At 40.5% G+C, this 17907-nt stretch overlaps 1 protein-coding gene across 2 annotated transcripts; it reads right to left on the bottom strand.

The window, feature by feature from the left end:
* Positions 1-722: 722 nt before the first annotated feature.
* LOC123515464 (serine protease persephone-like) lies at positions 723-17575 on the bottom strand. 2 transcript variants are annotated; one of them, XM_045274051.1, is made up of 11 exons: positions 17439-17575; positions 10370-10495; positions 9768-9881; positions 9154-9330; positions 6926-7050; positions 6686-6728; positions 6092-6221; positions 5665-5772; positions 3849-4003; positions 3059-3231; positions 723-2446 (listed from the first exon to the last, which is right to left on the bottom strand). In XM_045274051.1, exons 2-11 carry the CDS (start codon positions 10476-10478, stop codon positions 2267-2269), a joined length of 1314 nt encoding a protein of 437 aa, XP_045129986.1. In that variant the 5' UTR covers positions 10479-10495; positions 17439-17575; the 3' UTR covers positions 723-2266. The 2 variants fall into 2 exon arrangements, with proteins under 2 accessions (XP_045129986.1, XP_045129987.1); XM_045274052.1 differs by having other exon boundaries at positions 17416-17513.
* Between the last annotated feature and the right edge of the window lie 332 nt (positions 17576-17907).

The following is a 17907-nucleotide window of genomic DNA, read 5'->3' as shown; positions in this document are numbered from 1 at the left end:
TGGTACTGTGGTGTGGTGTGGTGGTGTCTGATGATACTGTGGTGGAATCAGATGGTGGCGTCTAGTATTTGTGTGGCGTGTGGTGATTGAGGTGGCTGTGTGGTAATAGTGTTAACGCTACGCTCTCACGAAGTCAACTAGTCTGAGCCTCTGAGACCTCTCTCTCTCTATCCGTGTGTGTGTGTGTGTGTGTGTGTGTGTGTGTGAGAGCGACCAATCACAAAGCTGTATGTTTAATAATTGGTGTTTAACCCTCACTTGTTTACTCATTCCATCTTTCCATTTTTTCATTTCTTTTCTCCTACTGTCTTTTTAATCTACACACTTTGTATTGGCGTGCACACACACACACACACACACACACACACACACACACACACATTGTCTGTGCCTGTGCCTTTATGTTAAGAGAGCAGCGGGGCAGACGACAAGTGCCAGTGTAGAAATAATATTCATTTCGTTTTATTACCGAGAGAGAGAGAGAGAGAGAGAGAGAGAGAGAGAGAGAGAGAGAGAGAGAGGCAGTGGGAGGGGCGAGAAGAAGAGGGGTTTTGGCGGAGAGAGTGTAAGTGTCTCATGGGAAACCTTTGCCTCTACCTGGGCTTAATGTTAGCACTATAGTAAAACACAGGATGTATCTACTGTTTGGAGTTTCCACCACTCAGACTCATAACACGTCTAAGCTTTCCCGATAGTACCGTTCATACATCAATACAATCTCACACTTTTGATTTCTTTATTTTTCTTTCACGTCAAAACATTTAATTCTGTTCTTCTCAACAGCACAATAACAATAAAACAATAAAGGCGAGTGATATAGTTTGTTTACATTTCCCTATTTTTTTTTTTTTTTTCAATCAAGGAATTCACGTTTGTCCTGAATAACACAATGACATGGAAACAATGAAGGCGTGTGGCATGATTTGTTTATGGTACTTGCGGACGCTCTTGTGCTCTTCATGGCAACCGAGAGCTGTCAAAACCCTGGAGTCCCCACCTTCCTGCTCTCAGAGGAATAAAAATACTGAAAATACTGAAATTGACAGGAAAGGAAACGTTAATTAGATCTGATATTATAGTAAAGACTTCTCACTTTTGTTTTATGTAATGTATTATGGGAAAGATATTGTGCTCTCTCTCTCTCTCTCTCTCTCTCTCTCTGGTTTACACATGGGATAGGAGAAATTAACAGAATTGTAGGTCAAAGAAACTAATTTTATTAATAGACACATAAAACGTCTTATATAACTCACGGAAATAGAGGACGAAGAAAAACACACACACACACACACACACACACACACACACACACACACACACACACACAGAGAGAGAGAGAGAGAGAGAGAGAGAGAGAGAGAGAGAGAGAGAGAGAGAGAGAGTGCAATATCTTCCCCATAATGTATTACGTAAAACAAAAGTGAGAAGTCTTTACTATAATAACAAATCTAATTAACATTTCCTTTCCTGTCAATTTCAACACGACTTAATCTCATCACAACTACTTTCAAAGGTCACAGAGATCATTAGCCGGGCTCTCAAGAGTGTTTCTCCTCTTAAGAATGTAGAAATCTCGTTAATCTATCACTAGAACCATAAGAAAACACCTCTCCGCCGTGTTGGGGACTGGCATCTAAGTGGGCCTATTTGTTCAACAAATTTTGTAGTCCTAAGCCAATTTTTCCCTCCTACATGAAAAAACAAACAAAACCCACCGTGTAACATCAACTAGAGCGGAGGTGCAGCGTGGAAGTGTTTCAAAATCCTGGTTACCATTGGAACATTATTTACATTTCCTTTTTTTTTTTTACGTTAAGGCACACTTGAAGAGTGTACGGGAAGCGCTGTTCAGCCTTTCTGGCGACACAGCGTAATGTAGAATGACAGATGAACGATAACTGGGATGATATTAAAGGGACTGCTCGCCTCTCACCTCTTCAGCAGCTTCCGTCTTAGAAAGAAGCTGCAAGAAGCCGTTAGGCCTACACGTGGCAATTGCTGTATAAAACATATCCACCTCTTTCTATTCAGCATTTTTCATCCTTATATTTGTTACGTTTTCTTTTAAAGCTCCAAGTAGTAGTAGTAGTAGTAGTAGTAGTAGTAGTAGTAGTAGCAGTTGTTAGTATGAAACAGTCTTTATGATAGACTAACAAATGCACAGGACAGTTACCACTAACAGATTAAAGCGCAGAGAGAGAGAGAGAGAGAGAGAGAGAGAGAGAGAGAGAGAGAGAGAGGGGTTTTCCTCACGGCGTCCTGGTGCTCAGAAGGGGGACGGGCTGTAGAGAACACTGTCAATGAACTCAATATGGTCCGCCACGTTGATGTAGAGGCCCGGTAGGATAGAGATGCCGTTGGCCCTGCAGGACACGCCGCTGCCCACGATGCCCACCAGGAAGCGCAGATTGTTCCTGTCCATGTAGAGCGGGCCGCCGGAGTCACCCTGAGGAGATTGCACCGGTATACGAGATGTTATAAGGGATATACGTGCGATATCAAAGGATTGCAAGGAATTATAAGAGTGAAGAAGAGTGAAGTTAATGGATTATGAGAAATTACAAAGGAATTAAGGTTGATATTAAAGGATTACATGAAATTACAAAGGCGTTAAGAGTGATATCAGAAGATTACAAGAATTTCAAAATTACAAGGATTTCGAAAGGATTATAAGGTATTACAAGAGAGTACAAGGTATTTCAATGGATTACAAGACATTGCAATGGATTACAAAGGAGTACAAGCTATTGCAACTGTTTACAAGGCATTACAAGGAATTCCAAGACATTTCAAAACATGACAAGACAGTACAAGGGAGTACAAGCGATCACAAGGTATCAAAAGATATATGTATGAAAAAAAAAAACTCGGACTTTCTGACATAATCCAGAGGGAAAATTTTTAGAGCTTCATCCATAATACAACTGAATTATTTTTGTAACTACTAATTCATTTATTTACGTTTTAGCTGTTTAAGAGTTTTTTTTGTGACCTGTAGTTGACATCACTAGTAGTGGTACAAAATACAACAGTGTGAGAGTCCTGCAAGCGCACTCACCTGGCAGGCGCTCCTATCAGGGTAGGTGGCGCACAGGATACTCTGGCCCTGCAGCAACTGTGGATACCTCAGCCTCAACTGTGGCGTGAACTGCTCCCGCTCGAAGATGCTCTCACACCTCGAGGCCTCCAGCACCTCCAGGTCCGCCTCTTGTAGCCGCGAGGGTCTGTGTGCTGCGGGAAGAGGGGAGGTTAATTAACGTTGACATGGGATTACAACACTTACAACATCCCTCCACCATGTCGCCCTTAACACTCAAGGCCAAAACTTAAAGTCCTCACCCTGACGCCTTACTATGAGATTCTTTAATAGAGGCTTTGTACTTCACATATTTTTTTTATTGTTATGTAAGAGGAATACTGGCCAAGGGCATCGAAATAATAATAATAATAATAATAATAATAATAATAATAATAATAATAATAATAATAATAATATAATAATAATAAAATCAACAATAATAATAATGATAATAATAATAGTAATAATAATAATAATAATAATAATAATAATAATAATAATAATAATAATAAGGAAAATTATTATGACTGATGATAATGATAATAAATACCAACTAAGGTGCCGCTACCTGAACATTCAAGAGGTCATCAAAAATTAAAGGATAGCTTGAAACCACCTTCTTGAAAGAGTTCAAGTCATAGAGAGGAGGAAATACATGAGAGATTTGGTGGGAGATGCCTTGAAGAGCCCTGTAGGGAGATGCTACATCTAGAGGGGATGAATAAGCTGATGTCCAGCAGGGTGTGAAGGCCCGGCGTGGTGCACTTACTGGCGTTGACGAGACCGAAGCCTGCGCCGGTGACACTGGAGCCGGGGGTCGGGGTCTTGTCGGAGAGGCAGAAGGGAAACACCACCTCGTTAAACTGCATCGGCTCCACTGTCTTGATGAGTGCCACGTCATTGTACCTCTCCAGCGACGATGGACTGCCACAGGAGGACCATGGGAACGGGTTAGGTAAGTTAAAGCCCGTATCACACAGTTGGTCTTTTCCTGTGAAATCGCGTCATGTGACAGCATGTCCGACGAGACGTCGCAGGAAATAATAGCACACGGCATCTCAAGAAAGACAACAACCACGCGCGGCAGCGGGACAACAAAACAAACAGTAGAAGAAGCGAAATTACCAAGCATGGGTGCCATTAACCGAGCTATTTTAGCAGACATTCCAGACAACTATCCCCTCTTCTTCAATGACTAAACTGTCTCCTCTTCCACACTAATTATCCTCGGCCTATCCTTTACTCATAATCTTAAATGGAAACTTCACATCTCATCTCTTACTAAAACAGCTTCTACGAAGTCAGGCGTCCTGCGGCGTCTCCACCAGTTTTTCTCGCCCCTGCAACTGCTAACTCTGTACAAGGGCTTTATTCGTCTTTGTATGGAGTACTCTTCGCATCGCATGTTTGGGGGGGGGCGGTTCCACTCATACAGCTTTATTAGATAGGGTGGAATCAAAAGCTTTTGGTATCATCAGCAGCTTTCCTCCTCTGACTGACTGTCTTCAGCCTCTCCCTCTCTCACCGTCGAAATGTTGCATCTCTTTCTATCCTTTATCGCTATTTTCATGCTAACTGCTCTCTTGATCTTGTGACCTGCATGCCTCTCTTTCTCCTAAGGCCTCGCTGCACAAGGCTTTCCTCTTCCTCTCATTTCTATTCTGTCCAACCCTCTAATACAATAGTTAACCAGTACTCTCAGTCATTCATACCTTTCACTGAAAAACTCTGGAATTCATCTTCTTACGACTTAAGTTCTTTTAAGAGAGAGGTGTCAAGACATTTGTCCCTGAATTTTGACTAATTCTTTTGAGTCTTTTATGGAGACTACAATTCCAGTGCGCCTTTTTTTTTTTTTCCTTGGCAGTTCTCCCTCTTAAAAAAAAAAAGTGGGAGTCTGTGTACTTGCTTTGCAAGAAGAAGAACGAGTACAGTAACAGAGGATGAGGAGGATGTGGACACGAAAATGGTTAGCTAGAAGGGAAGAAAGCAGCCAGTATAGCAGGATGCTGTCTCTAGATTCTAGAAGATGAAGTACAATTGGCCCATTGGGATAAGAGGCGTTCCACAGAGGTGGCTGATCGAGAACCAAGTCAATCAGTGTGTATTCCACCTGTCTTCCCCATGTAAGTGGAGTCGTAATGGGTGATAATGCAGCAGCCGATAATCTTTTGGTTTGATTCGAGGCGGTACTGCCGGGATGGGCGAAAGCAGAATGTAAACAAACTACAAAATCAAATCAATGTTCCATGCTCATATCTAACAGTTGAATTTTCATACTCAAGTACTGATACCTAACACCAATTAAATGATAAGTATATTACAACATTATATTTAATACATTATATTCACTACACACTTTCAATGACTGCTATTCGCAGGAAATCCGCAAGAGTTTTCGATAGTTTCCGTGGACCCCGCATCGAGCGAAATCTCCCTTTTTTGTGACATCTCGTCAGAAATGGTGTCGCATGACATGACACCGCAGGAAAAAGTGCCCGTGTGATACCTTCTTTAGGCACACACACACACACACACACACACACACACACACACACACACACACACACACACACACTACTCACTCAAAGTCGGGGTGTACGATAATTTGCTCCACGGCGTAGTCCACGGGTCTCGCGTTGGCCTCGTCCTCCCGTGAGAAGTCCAGCTCCCCCAGCCGCACAGTCCTCACTCTGGGTCACGAGAGAGAGAGAGAGAGAGAGAGAGAGAGAGAGAGAGAGAGAGGACGTATGAGGTGATAAGGGGAGTGGTTTAACTGACGTATCATGACTTCTGGCCTATGATATTTACTTTTTAAAATCTCTTAAACTGACATGTCGCTGCAGACAAAAGTAAGAGTAGGAATGCTGCTTCATCAAGCAGGGACCCATCTGTACATCCATTATGAGGTAAAAATTTTGACAGATTTTTTAACTTTTTTGTTAAAGGATGAACGAGAGGGTGAATACAAATGACGAATGTATTAGTGAAGGAAGGAGCGTGTGAACTCACGGCTGGTCAGAATCGAAGACGCAGTGAGCGGCGGTGAGCAGGAAGCGGTCTGTGATGGGCGTGGAGCCGCAGAAGGTGTCGTGCACACTCAGGTCACCGAGACCTTCTGATGGTGCCGGCGCCGGTGTGCCTGTGAGAGGGAAAGCACCGTGTATTGACACAAATGGGGAAAAAGACATACTTGAAGAAGTTACGCCTTTTGAGTTAGGCTAAAATAAAAAAAAAAAAAATAATGAATAAATAGATAAAATATGAAAGCAATGAAAGATAAGAGTATTATAGAATAAGGGTCATTAGGGAAGTTTAAAGGAATATTAGACTAATATATGGATGCGTATGATGGGCAAAAATATGTAGGTAGGTATGTTTCATGCAGGGACAGACAAGTGCTGGTCTGGTGGCTTCTTGCTTCCTTTATTTTCTTATACTAATATGTTGTAAGTCACAAAGCCTGTACTATACATATCTACTTATTACCACCCATCATCCTCATCCATGAATTGGTCTAATCTTCTTTTGAACCTTCTTGATAACTCAGCACTAACAACCTGACACCTTATCTTTAGGCCAGGATAGACACAAACTTATGCTCACCTGGCGATGACAGTGGCACGACTGGCTGGGTGCCTTCCTGCGGCTGTGAGGAGAAGACATGGATGAGCTACAACTTCTCACCAAATTATAAAGTACTATTAAGTGTTCTCTACTTAATTAGATGTCAAAAAGTTCGACAATCAAAACAGCACATAATCTTGCGTCACAATTTGCCGTATATTACATCTCTACCTGTTTCTGTATCTATCTATTCTCTTATTTACTTTTTTTTCTACTTACCTGTGGGCGGCGAGGGTTGGCAACAGCGCCCGGCGGGAATCTCTTCATGATATCCTCGATCTCATCGGGGAAGATAATCTGGCGCTTCCTTCGTCCTGCCTGCGGGGGATAAGGCCTGCCACAGTCTGTAAGGAACACACACAAGGACAGGTGAATGGAGTGCAGGGTACCCTTCAGCAAAACAGAGGTCAAGTAAATGCTGGAGAGTTGTAGATACTGGAGAGCTCAGTCAGTCAGGGATATAGAGGTCAGTGAAGTAGAAGCCAGATCAAATTTACTAGAGTGCAATGTATCTGGCAGGAGGAAAAGTAGGAAAACTCATTAAGTTTGAAGACACTAATCCTAAGATTTTAACCATTTTTTACTATCTTCAGTGGATCTCGCTTTCTCGTTTCTCGTTCCCTACCTACCCTTAAAAAGATCTTAGCAGTGGAAAGTAATTTTTTTTCTTCTTTAAGAGAGTTTTCACGTTTCTAGGGATAGTTTAACAGATATTGATAGGAAATATCCACGAGAATCTGATTACTCCTCTCTGTTGCCTCTGAAAACAGTCTTAATGACTTTTCAATACGCGTAAATGAGTAACAAAGACGGAAATAAATGAGTACATAAATAGATATTGTATTTTCTCCTCTGTTCTCTTAATAATTCATGGATGAGACAAGATGTAACAAAAACTAAATTTCCTTGTGTTTATTTCTCACTCGCTTTCAAGGTCTTAGCCTCTCCCTACTATGCAAACTGAATAAATTTATACTCAATCACTAAACAATCTTGACCACGCAGCAACTTAGAAATGAAACACGATGAAAGAAGAACATAATCAACTTGTTCTCAGAGTCTCGTTGTCTTTGCACTGTGTAGCGTGAACTGAAGGAACAAGTACACAAGTAAAAAAAAGATACAGAGAGCAGCACGAGCGTTAGTCAGGTGGAACGTGTTGGCCCAAGTCACCCACCACCCGGCCAGGCCTTGCACCCTGCCAGACCAGTCACTCCAGCCGCGCATCACGACCCAGCACCGCATTCCGAAACGCTTCGCTCTCACTACAATAATTTTAAAGGTTACAGAGAAGATTAGTCTGAATTTCAATAATGTTTTTCCCCTTAATGATAAAGAGATCTTGTTAATTTGTCACGAAAAGCATAAAAATACCCTTAAAAACTGTGTAAATTCAAATAGAGCCTTTCCTTAAATGCTTTGCTCTCTCACTACGACTTTTCAGAGTACAGATATGATTAACCGAGTTCTCAAGAGTGTTATTCTTGCTAATGGTAAAGAACTTTTGTTAATCTGTTCCTAGAACTATGAATACACTCGTAAAAACCATTACATCTTCAACTAGAGGCTTTAGAATGCAGGAAAGTGTTGGCAGAAGCGTTTCATAATCTGGTCACAAGTTCCGCTTTCCCAAGTGATTCGCTGATTACCAGCGCTGCAAACACGCTCTTCTGGGAGGTACACGTGTCCAGCCAAGCGAGTTTTCAAGGTTCAAGGATTCTGGATCATCAATAGAAGAAAAAAAGGGAAAGAAAAGAAAACCAGACGGATCATCTCTACAGCCTTTGAGAATTTTAAGGGAGCCAATATCATTTCACAATATCTTATATAACTTAATATCAATGGCAAAAAAAAATTTGAAGCATCATCTCTATAATCTGAAAATAATTCTCATGAAAACCTATAGAACTTAAAAATATCTTGCCTGATTGAAACTAACATAACTTAAATCTTAATTGACGTGACCAAAGCTGAGTAAAAATTTCACTGGCCTTTGTAAATAATTCTAGTTAGCGAGTTTTTTCCTCTTATTTTTTTTATGTGTGTATAATTGTGCCCTCGGTCACCTTCATGCATTAAAGTGAAAAGTAGTACTGATAATAAGAGAAGAGAACAGAGTAAGAGGAGGAGGAAAAGAACAGCAACAAAACAAGAAAACAAAAACCAGACAAAAACATAAAAAGGAAAAAGAAAAGAGAGAAAAAAAAACGAACGACTGAACTCAAGAAAGGCAGGCAGACAGATAATATAAAAAGAGGAGGAGGAAGATAAGAGAGAAGAGGGAGAGGAAACAGAGGGGAAGAAGAACAACAAAAGGAAAAATGAACAAAAAAAAGCAATAAAAAAGAAAAAAACGAAAAAACGAACGAACGAAGAAAGAAAGACATACAGAAAAAAAAAGGAAACTTGACCCGACCTAACCTAACCTAACCCAACACCAATCTCACCGAAGTCCGGATTGATGATAGTCTTTAAGTTAGTGAAGCCTATAGCAGTGGGCGCCCCGATCCTGCAGGCGTCGCAGGAGTGGGGACACTGCGCCAACATGAATGACTTTTGGGTCTCGCACAACCCTCTCTGCGCCATCGGGGTGCATCGAGCGCTCCGGTCGAAACAGTTTGGGTCTGAAAGGGAGAGAAGGGTAGCGAGTGGTGGTGGTGGTGGTGGTGGTGGTAGTGGTGGTAAATGATTAAGTTGGTAATGGGACGAGGAGGAGGAGGAGGAGGTGGAGGTGGAGGAGAAGGAGGGAGAGGGAGCAGAAAGAGGAGAAGCTGGAGGAGGAAAAATTAAGACTAATCAGAATTATATGGTCACATACACACACACACCCATCCACCCACCCATCCACACACACACACACACACACACACACACACACACAGATAGATAGATAAACAGATAGATAGACAGATAGATAAACTTACCAACAACAACATACGTATTAAAAGATAGATAGACAGATAGATAGAAAGGTAGAGTGACATTTATTACTATTATCAACACACACACACACACACACACACACACACACACACACACACACACACACACACACACATACCTACACAGGCGTTGCAGCTCACAGGACAGTTCTGCAGCATAAACTGTCGGCGTGACTGGCAGAGTCCGATTCTGGCAAGGCGAGGGCACTCCGGGGTGTGGTCTTCACAGCTCCCTGCACGGAACAGACACACTCCAGTGACAACACACAGGTAACAACGTAAGGCAGGCTGCAAGAATCTTTGTTGTGTGGCATTTGTGAGAGGCGATTGGGTCATGAATATTGTGTTGTACGGATTGTATTATAAATCTAAATGTCGTATTGTTGTTTTATTTATTTATTTTTTTACGTGAGAGGAGAAACTGGCCATGGGCAACGAAAAACTATCAAACAAAAAAAGACCAAGTTGTAATAATGTCTTACTTGACGTAATGTATTCCGGTACAGTTTTATCATAGAGTTATACATTTTTTGGCTCTTCCACAGCTTCAGAATACAATTGGAAAAAAAAAAAAAAGACGAATAAGAAAGTAACGGAAGCTGTAAATCAGTAGGCCTATTATAATCTTTGTATTAGGCATATCACTAAGACAGGCAAAGACAAACTATACGCCTAACTGACAAGAAGAAGCATCTGACCATACCAGCACATAACTCCTTACCGAAATGACCATGAACGGGTGCGAAAAATCCCAAGGTTGCCAACACTACCGCCGCCGCCTTCCAGGAAAACATAGTCGCGGCTCCTTCCCCACCTCTCGTATGCCTCATCGTAGCTGCTGAAGCGTCTGGAGGAGAGAATGTTGATAAATGGATTGAACTTTCTAACAAAGGATCTAACTTTCAAATAAGGGATCAAAATCTTTAATGAGGATCGAAGTGTACATTCAATTACTATTACTAGTGGTCAAGGTTTAGTCAAGGTAACATCCCCAATAATTATTTGTCCACGAGTCACGCAATGATACAAATGGTTTGGTAATGGTATAGAATATGAACACATTACGAAAAAGGTACGAGTTATTCATTATCACTATCATTATTACTATCATTATTTATCACAGACTCCTTCATATGTATCAAGAGGTCTGTTTGTTTATTTCTTTATGCACAATACAAAATGGATGGCAATATGCTATAACGATGATATCTCGTGGTCCACACAGCCGAATGAATGATAATAAATAGATTAAGACAATATATGACAAACTGATAGGGTTAGAATTAAGTTGCCTAATTATTATCTCTCTCTCTCTCTCTCTCTCTCTCTCTCTCTCTCTCTCTCTCTCTCTCTCTCTCTCTCTCTCTCTCTCTCTCTCTCTCTCTCTGCATCAATGCTTTTGATCTATCTCCTTTTGTGCAGGGACAGTGAATCAGTGGTGGTGGTGGCGGTGGTGGTGGTGGTGGTGGTGCGTGTAGTGGTAATGGTGGTGATATGTGTAGCAGTGGCAGTGGTGGTGGTGGTGGTGCGTGTAGTGGTAATGGTGGTGGTGGTGGTGCGTGGTGGTGGTGGTGCGTGTGGTAATGGTGGTGGTATGTGTAGCAGTGGCAGTGGTGGTGGTGGTGGTGCGTGGTGGTAATGGCAGTGGTGGTGGTGGTGCGTGTAGTGGTAATGGTGGTGATATGTGTAGCAGTGGCAGTGGTGATGGTGGTGGTGCGTGTAGTGGTAATGGTGGTGGTATGTGTAGCAGTGGCAGTGGTGGTGGTGGTGGTGCGTGTAGTGGTAATGGTGGTGGTATGTGTAGCAGTGGCAGTGGTGGTGGTAGTGGTGGCTACTAAAAACTTGCATTATGATTCACAGGTACTGATGACTGAAGCCTAACTAATGACTAACTGGTGAGCTAAAATTGACTGAAACTTTAACGATGACCTGCTTGACCAACTATTTACTTACTGACGATCAAAGCCTTACTGAGTAGAATAAGAACCACGAACGCCTATATAGCAGGTCACCTCGTCACTCAAAGGAAGGATGTGAATTGTAAGGCCAGGTAGATGTGTAATTATTCAGAAGGGGATTTACATTGCATAGCTGGTAATGGAAGGAGGAACGTTATTATAGGAAGGAAAGAAGGAAGGAAGGAAGGAAGGAAGACCGATACAAAGAAATGGGAAAAAAGAGGCGGAAGGGATGAAACAAGAAAGAAAGAAGTAATGGTGAAAGAGAGGTAAGGAATGAAGTAAGATAGGAAGTAAGAAAGGGAGGGAGGAAGGAAAAAAAGAAGGAAGAAAACAATGAAAGGAAACAGTAGAGAAGAAAGGAAGTGAATAATAGGAAATAGAAAGAAGGAATGAATGAATGAGAAGAATGAAGGAAAGAAAGAAGGAAGAAAGGAAGGAATGAAAGAAGGAAGGATAATATAGAGAGAGAGAGAGAGAGAGAGAGAGAGAGAGAGAGAGAGAGAGAGAGAGAGAAGAAAGGAGAGAAAACAAGAGGCGATGGAGGAATGAAGAGGAAGAAAGAAGAAAAGAATGTGATTTACTTTACAACAATTACAGATCAGGAAACATAAAAGATAAAAGTTTCGTTTCATTTAAGAGAAACTAAGGAAAAGAAAGAAGAAAATAATAAGGAAATGGATAAAGAAAAGAAAGTGGCCAGGGAAGGAATAGACTTAACAAACGAAAAAAAATATATGAATCAAGGAAAGGCAAGAAAAGAACTTAGTAATAATAATAATAATAATAATAATAATAATAAAAAGAATTAGAAAAGAATGAAGCAATAGAAAAAATAAAACTAACTTACACAACATTCTTACAACAGGAATCAGGAAAAGCAAAAAACAATGATAAAAAAAGAAAGAAAGAAAAAGAAAGACAAAAAGAAGAAAGAAGGAAAAAGGAACGAATAAAAAAAAAAAAAAACATACACAACAATAACGACACAAGAATCTCCCATCATACAATTCTTACCACGCTGCAGCAAGTCAAAACAAAAGAGTAGCTACGTGCCTATTCAAAGAGACCAGTGGGAGGCAATTCAGATCATGGCCAGGTAACAAAGAGAGGAAGGAAAGAAGAATAAACTTACAAAAACAATAGCAAAACATTAGTCACTCAACTCGCCTTTCATAACACTCTACAGGAAGTTAAGCATAAATTAGATATCTATTTCAAGACATCGGTGAAGAAACATAATATAAAAACCAGACTTTCTTTCTGTTAGGTACTTTTGCATAGTCATCTATCCTAAAAAGGCGTGGTTATTGTACAGAGGACAATGAAAAGCCTTATTCTTAAACTCTAATGACAATGAAAGTCTAAATATGAAAAAAAAATATAAGAAAGTACAAATCTCGTGAAGTTGAAATATAATGAGCAACGTACATTACTGAAAAACGAAAGTAAGCAAACACCAAAGAAAACTGATCAAAGAAAACTTAATGCAAATTTCTAAGAACAACGGAAGTAAAAGAAGAAAAAAAATAGTTAAAATCTAATTAGCAACATATGAATGAGAGAGGAAATAAGCACCAATAAAACTAATTAAAAGAAAACACAATTAAAAAAAAACTTCTAATGACAACGAAGCCAAGAAAAAGATAAATCAAAACGCAATTACCAACACATTACTGGAAAAAAAGAATAACAAGAAAAAATAATAAAAAAAAAAAACAATGCAAAAGTGACAACGAAGCCAAAGGACAAACCAACTTAGAACAAAACAATGAAAGTCAAGGAGGTGGGGACAAGGAGGAGAGGAAGACATTACTAGTTCTTAAGCCTTTTGTTCTTTTCTTCCCAGCTGATGACAACACGCAGGAAACACACAGAGGCCTAATGAAAGCACCGTAACGTAAGGCATTGAGGAAAAACATAGAAGATAAGGAGGGAATAATGTAGCAGATGTATAAAGAGTAATGTAGTACTAAATGGAGAGTAAGTAATAAGAGTAATGGAGTGATGTAGAAGATGTAGATGTGTATATATAGATGGGTGAGTAAAGTGAGGAAGGAGAAAAAAGAGAGGTGTATTATTCACAACTGAAGAAGGAGGAGGAGGAGGAGGAGGAGGAGGAGGAGGAGGAGGAAGAGGAGGAAGAGGAGAAAGAGAAGAAGAAGAAGAACAAGAAGAACAAGAAGAAAAGAAGAAGAAGAAGAAGAAGAAGAAGAAGAAGAAGAAGAAGAAGAAGAAGAAGAAGAAGAAGAAGAAGAAGAAGAAGAAGAAGAAGAAGAAGAAGAAGAAGAAGAAGAAGAAGAAGAAGAAGAAGAAGAAGAAGAAGAAGAAGAAGAAGAAGAAGAAGAAGAAGAAGAAGAAGAAACAATAATAAAATATGATGATGATGATAATGAAGAACAGAATATGGAGGAAGAGAACGAGAAAACAACAACAACAACAACAACAACAACAACAACAACAACAACAAAAATAATAATAATCGTCTCTAATGGGTGAAGGTTACTTGTGTGTGTGTGTGTGTGTGTGTGTGTGTGTGTGTGTGTGTGTGTGTGGCAACAAGGATCGTCTGGGGATTCCATAGGATTTTCCAGCCAACGAAATAATCCCCCGCCCCTCTCTCTCTCTCTCTCTCTCTCTCTCTCGTCTAGGTTGTTGACACGGAAGTAAAGTGTTCTTGGGTTTTCCGTTTCATTTCGAGCAAAATGCTGCTAGGAAGAGAAAGAGAGAGAGAGAGAGAGAGAGAGAGAGAGAGAGAGAGAGAGAGAGAGAGAGAGAGAGAAAGCGGACTAAAAAAACAGGCCTAACCACTGTTACCACCTCCACCACTAGTGACTTTATCTTAATTCAAAACATTATGGGACAAATTTACCAGAATGAGATGCCTTGTTCTTCTAATACACCGATAGTCCTTGTGTCACCAACAAAATCGTGCATCACCATCATTAACATCACCAATACCACTATCTAGTAACGTTTTTCTTCACCACCACCAGTTTGTAAAGTTTATTTGATGTTTTTTCCCCACCTGTCACTTGTCTCGGAGCTGCCACACGCCCTGGTTTTCTATAAAGAGATTGGGTTGATTTATTGATGTTTATAGATGGATGTTCTTTGTGTCTTTATTCATCCTACCCTCCCACTCTTCCTCCTCTCTAGTATAAGAAATAGTGGGTAGATTTGCTGATTTTTATTGATGCATGTTCTTTGTGTCTTTATTCCTCCTACCCTCCCACTCTTCCTCCCTCTCTAGTGCAGATATAGTGGTTAGATCTGTTGATGATGTTGATATATGGATGTTTCGGTCTTTTTCTCTCCCTCCCTCACTGGCATAAAAGATTAGGTAAATTTATAGATGGAATTAATAGATGGATGTTTTGGTCTTTTATTCTCTCTCTCTCTCTCTCTCTCTCTCTCTCTCTCTCTCTCTCTCTCTCTCTCTCATATGAAAAGATTAGACAGCTTTATAGAGTTGGTTGACAGATAGAGATTTTGATCTTTTTCCTTCCCTTCCTCAACCTCTGATATAAAAAGACTGGGCAAATTTGTAAATAATGTTGATATGTCGATGTATTCTCTCTCTCTCTCTCTCTCTCTCTCTCTCTCTCTCTGATATGAAGATTAGGTAAACTTATAGATGAGTGTGATATGTATGTGTGTTTTGTATAGGGACTGCCATGTATACCTCTCATGACTCCTTGAAGCTTCCATTAATTTCTTACGATGTATTCTCATGTGTGGGTCCTTTCCCTCCCTCCTTTCTCTCTTTTCCTCTAAGGTGGAGGAATAGGACTAAAAGGGGTCAGGCATTAGCACCTTTCCGATATAAATCTTCCCCGTTTTGCCTTCTCTCTTCTCGCCTTCTTTCTCTCGTGGACACTGAAAATTATCACCTTCCCTCTTGTTTCCTCCGTTCATTCAATTTCTCGGGTGGAATAGTGAGGGTTTTGTTGCTATAGTACTCTAAAACTGCTCCTGGATTTAAAACATATTGTAGCTTATTGATTTGATGTGAATAATATTTGTTTTCTGTTGATCAGCGCGCTTATGACAAGGATAGCTCACTGTTTTCCTCAAGATCTGACAACCACGTATTCCCAGGCACACCATTCAAACAGACCCAGGAGCCACTTTAGAGTAGACACACTGTAATATGCATGTGGGTAGTAGGATGTTAGTTCTGCTTTTAGTATTGTAGATGAAAACAAGAGTAAATGATGTTTATGTGATGTTAAATTATCTTCTATCAACCCCATCCATTAATTGCTCTTATCTCTTAAACCTCTCCTACGTCCAAGCACTAAAAACTTGAATGCTGAGTCCGTTCCATTCATGTACCACTCTTTGAAAACCAGTTCCTCCTTATCTTTTTTCTAAATTTCCCAGGTTGAACCCATTATTTCTGGTTCTATCCTGATTACCGATCCTGGGAATTTTGCTTACGTCCTTGTTTTAACCACTGTACCCACCTCAAGATTCCCACCAGGTCGTCTTTTAACTTTCGTCTCTATGCCCTAAGGATTATATATCTAAAAGCTTCAGTCTTGTTTCATAAGGAATACGCCCCCCCCCCTTACACTCTCTCTCTCTCTCTCTCTCTCTCTCTCTCTCTCTCTCAAATGTACCTTCGTTATATATTCATGAAAGTTTCTAAAGACATTCCGCAGTTAATCACTTCTTTCCAAAACAAACAAACAAACACACACACCGTGCAGTGTAGTGGTTAGCACGTTCGACTCACAATCTTAATGTGCAGCCCCTGTTCACCTAGTAGCAAATAAGTACGGAATGTAACTCGAGGGGGCTGTGGCCTCGCTTTTCCGGTGTATGTTGTGTGTGATGTGGTCTCATTTCTACCCGAAGATCGGTCACTACGAACTCTGAGGACTTTCCGTAGGGGAAAGGCTGGCTGGGTAACCAGCAGACGACAGTGGTGAATAACACACAAAATACAACCTCTCAGCCCACAGTCATATAGAACGTGCACCTACTAAACATTTTCTCTCTTTACCTGTCACACTCAACACCCTGTAAAGGAAGTTGTATGATCAGGTTTCCAAGGGTGTTTTACGAGTATGACTAGCGATAGATTACCAAGAATTCTACGTGACCAGGAAGGAAAATTGTGGGAATTTCCAAAAGTGTCATTATGATTCTATTGAGTTTAACAGGAATTCCACGCCACTGGTTAGACGATCCAACTAAACAAGTTGTACAGAAATTTGTTGTAATTTTTTGTTTTTACAGTTTTAATGAATGATTAACCCCCCAAAAAAAAACCGTGAAAATCAAACTAAACAACTTTGCAGCCTTTAAAAGACTGTCCTAATAGAACAAGAATACGGACATGTACAATAATATGCCTGAGTAGTAACAGTGCCTCAAATACTAATTCCTTCAGTACTGGAACACTTTTTTACCATGAGTTTTAGGTACGATTAAACGATTTTATTTACATTAGGAAAGATCTATGGAGGTAAGAAGATTAATGGCCAGAGTCTTCACTATATTTCAATCCCTACATAAGTTTCTGAAGCTGTATAAAATCACCAAATAGTAAGCAAAATGAATATGAAAACGTGTCATGCTACTGATGGGGTTAACAGCACAACACTACGCAGAACCTTATCGCGAATCACAAAAATCGAAGAGGAAGACGAAAAAAAGTATCACGTATCTTGTTGTGTAAGTGGACAGCGCGTGGGTGACAACTAAGGAAGTGAAGCGAGGTAAACATAGTAACACGTGCCCAATTTCCATTAACCTCGTGGCTACAAGTGAAGGTAAACTAGACAAACTCTCACTCTACCTTTCTCCTCTCCAGACCCTCACCTTGGCTTACGGGAGATGAGAAAACAGGTGAGGAGAGAGGCGCACGTGGAGAGATCAGTCCTCACCCACCTCACTGCACCGTCTCTGGCCTCAAACTGCCTCCAACCACCACCACCACCGTTGCGGATGCTTCCAGGAGTGAGGGGCGGGTAGTGGTGGTGGTGGTGGTGGTGAGAGAGAGGAACACCTGAAGCAAAAACTTATCCCTGAATCTGTCTGTACTTACCTTCTTCTCCGCCTGGCCTTTTGTATTTATGTATTTGTTTCTACAGTTCGTCATTTGGTCAAGTATATTTTTTTATGTATGTATTATTATTGTTGTATATATTTCTTCTTGTCATTGTTATTATTATTCTTAAATTTCTACTATAGCATTAAGCCAGCTTTCTCCACGGATAAGTAAGAAAGAGAGAAAAAAAAAGGAAAGAAAGAAAGAAAGGAAGAAAGTCTATTGATTTATCTAATGATT

Source organism: Portunus trituberculatus, chromosome 39 (assembly GCF_017591435.1).
Source record: "Portunus trituberculatus isolate SZX2019 chromosome 39, ASM1759143v1, whole genome shotgun sequence".
Classification (NCBI taxonomy): domain Eukaryota; kingdom Metazoa; phylum Arthropoda; class Malacostraca; order Decapoda; family Portunidae; genus Portunus; species Portunus trituberculatus.
This window is presented reverse-complemented; position numbering and strand designations above follow the sequence as displayed.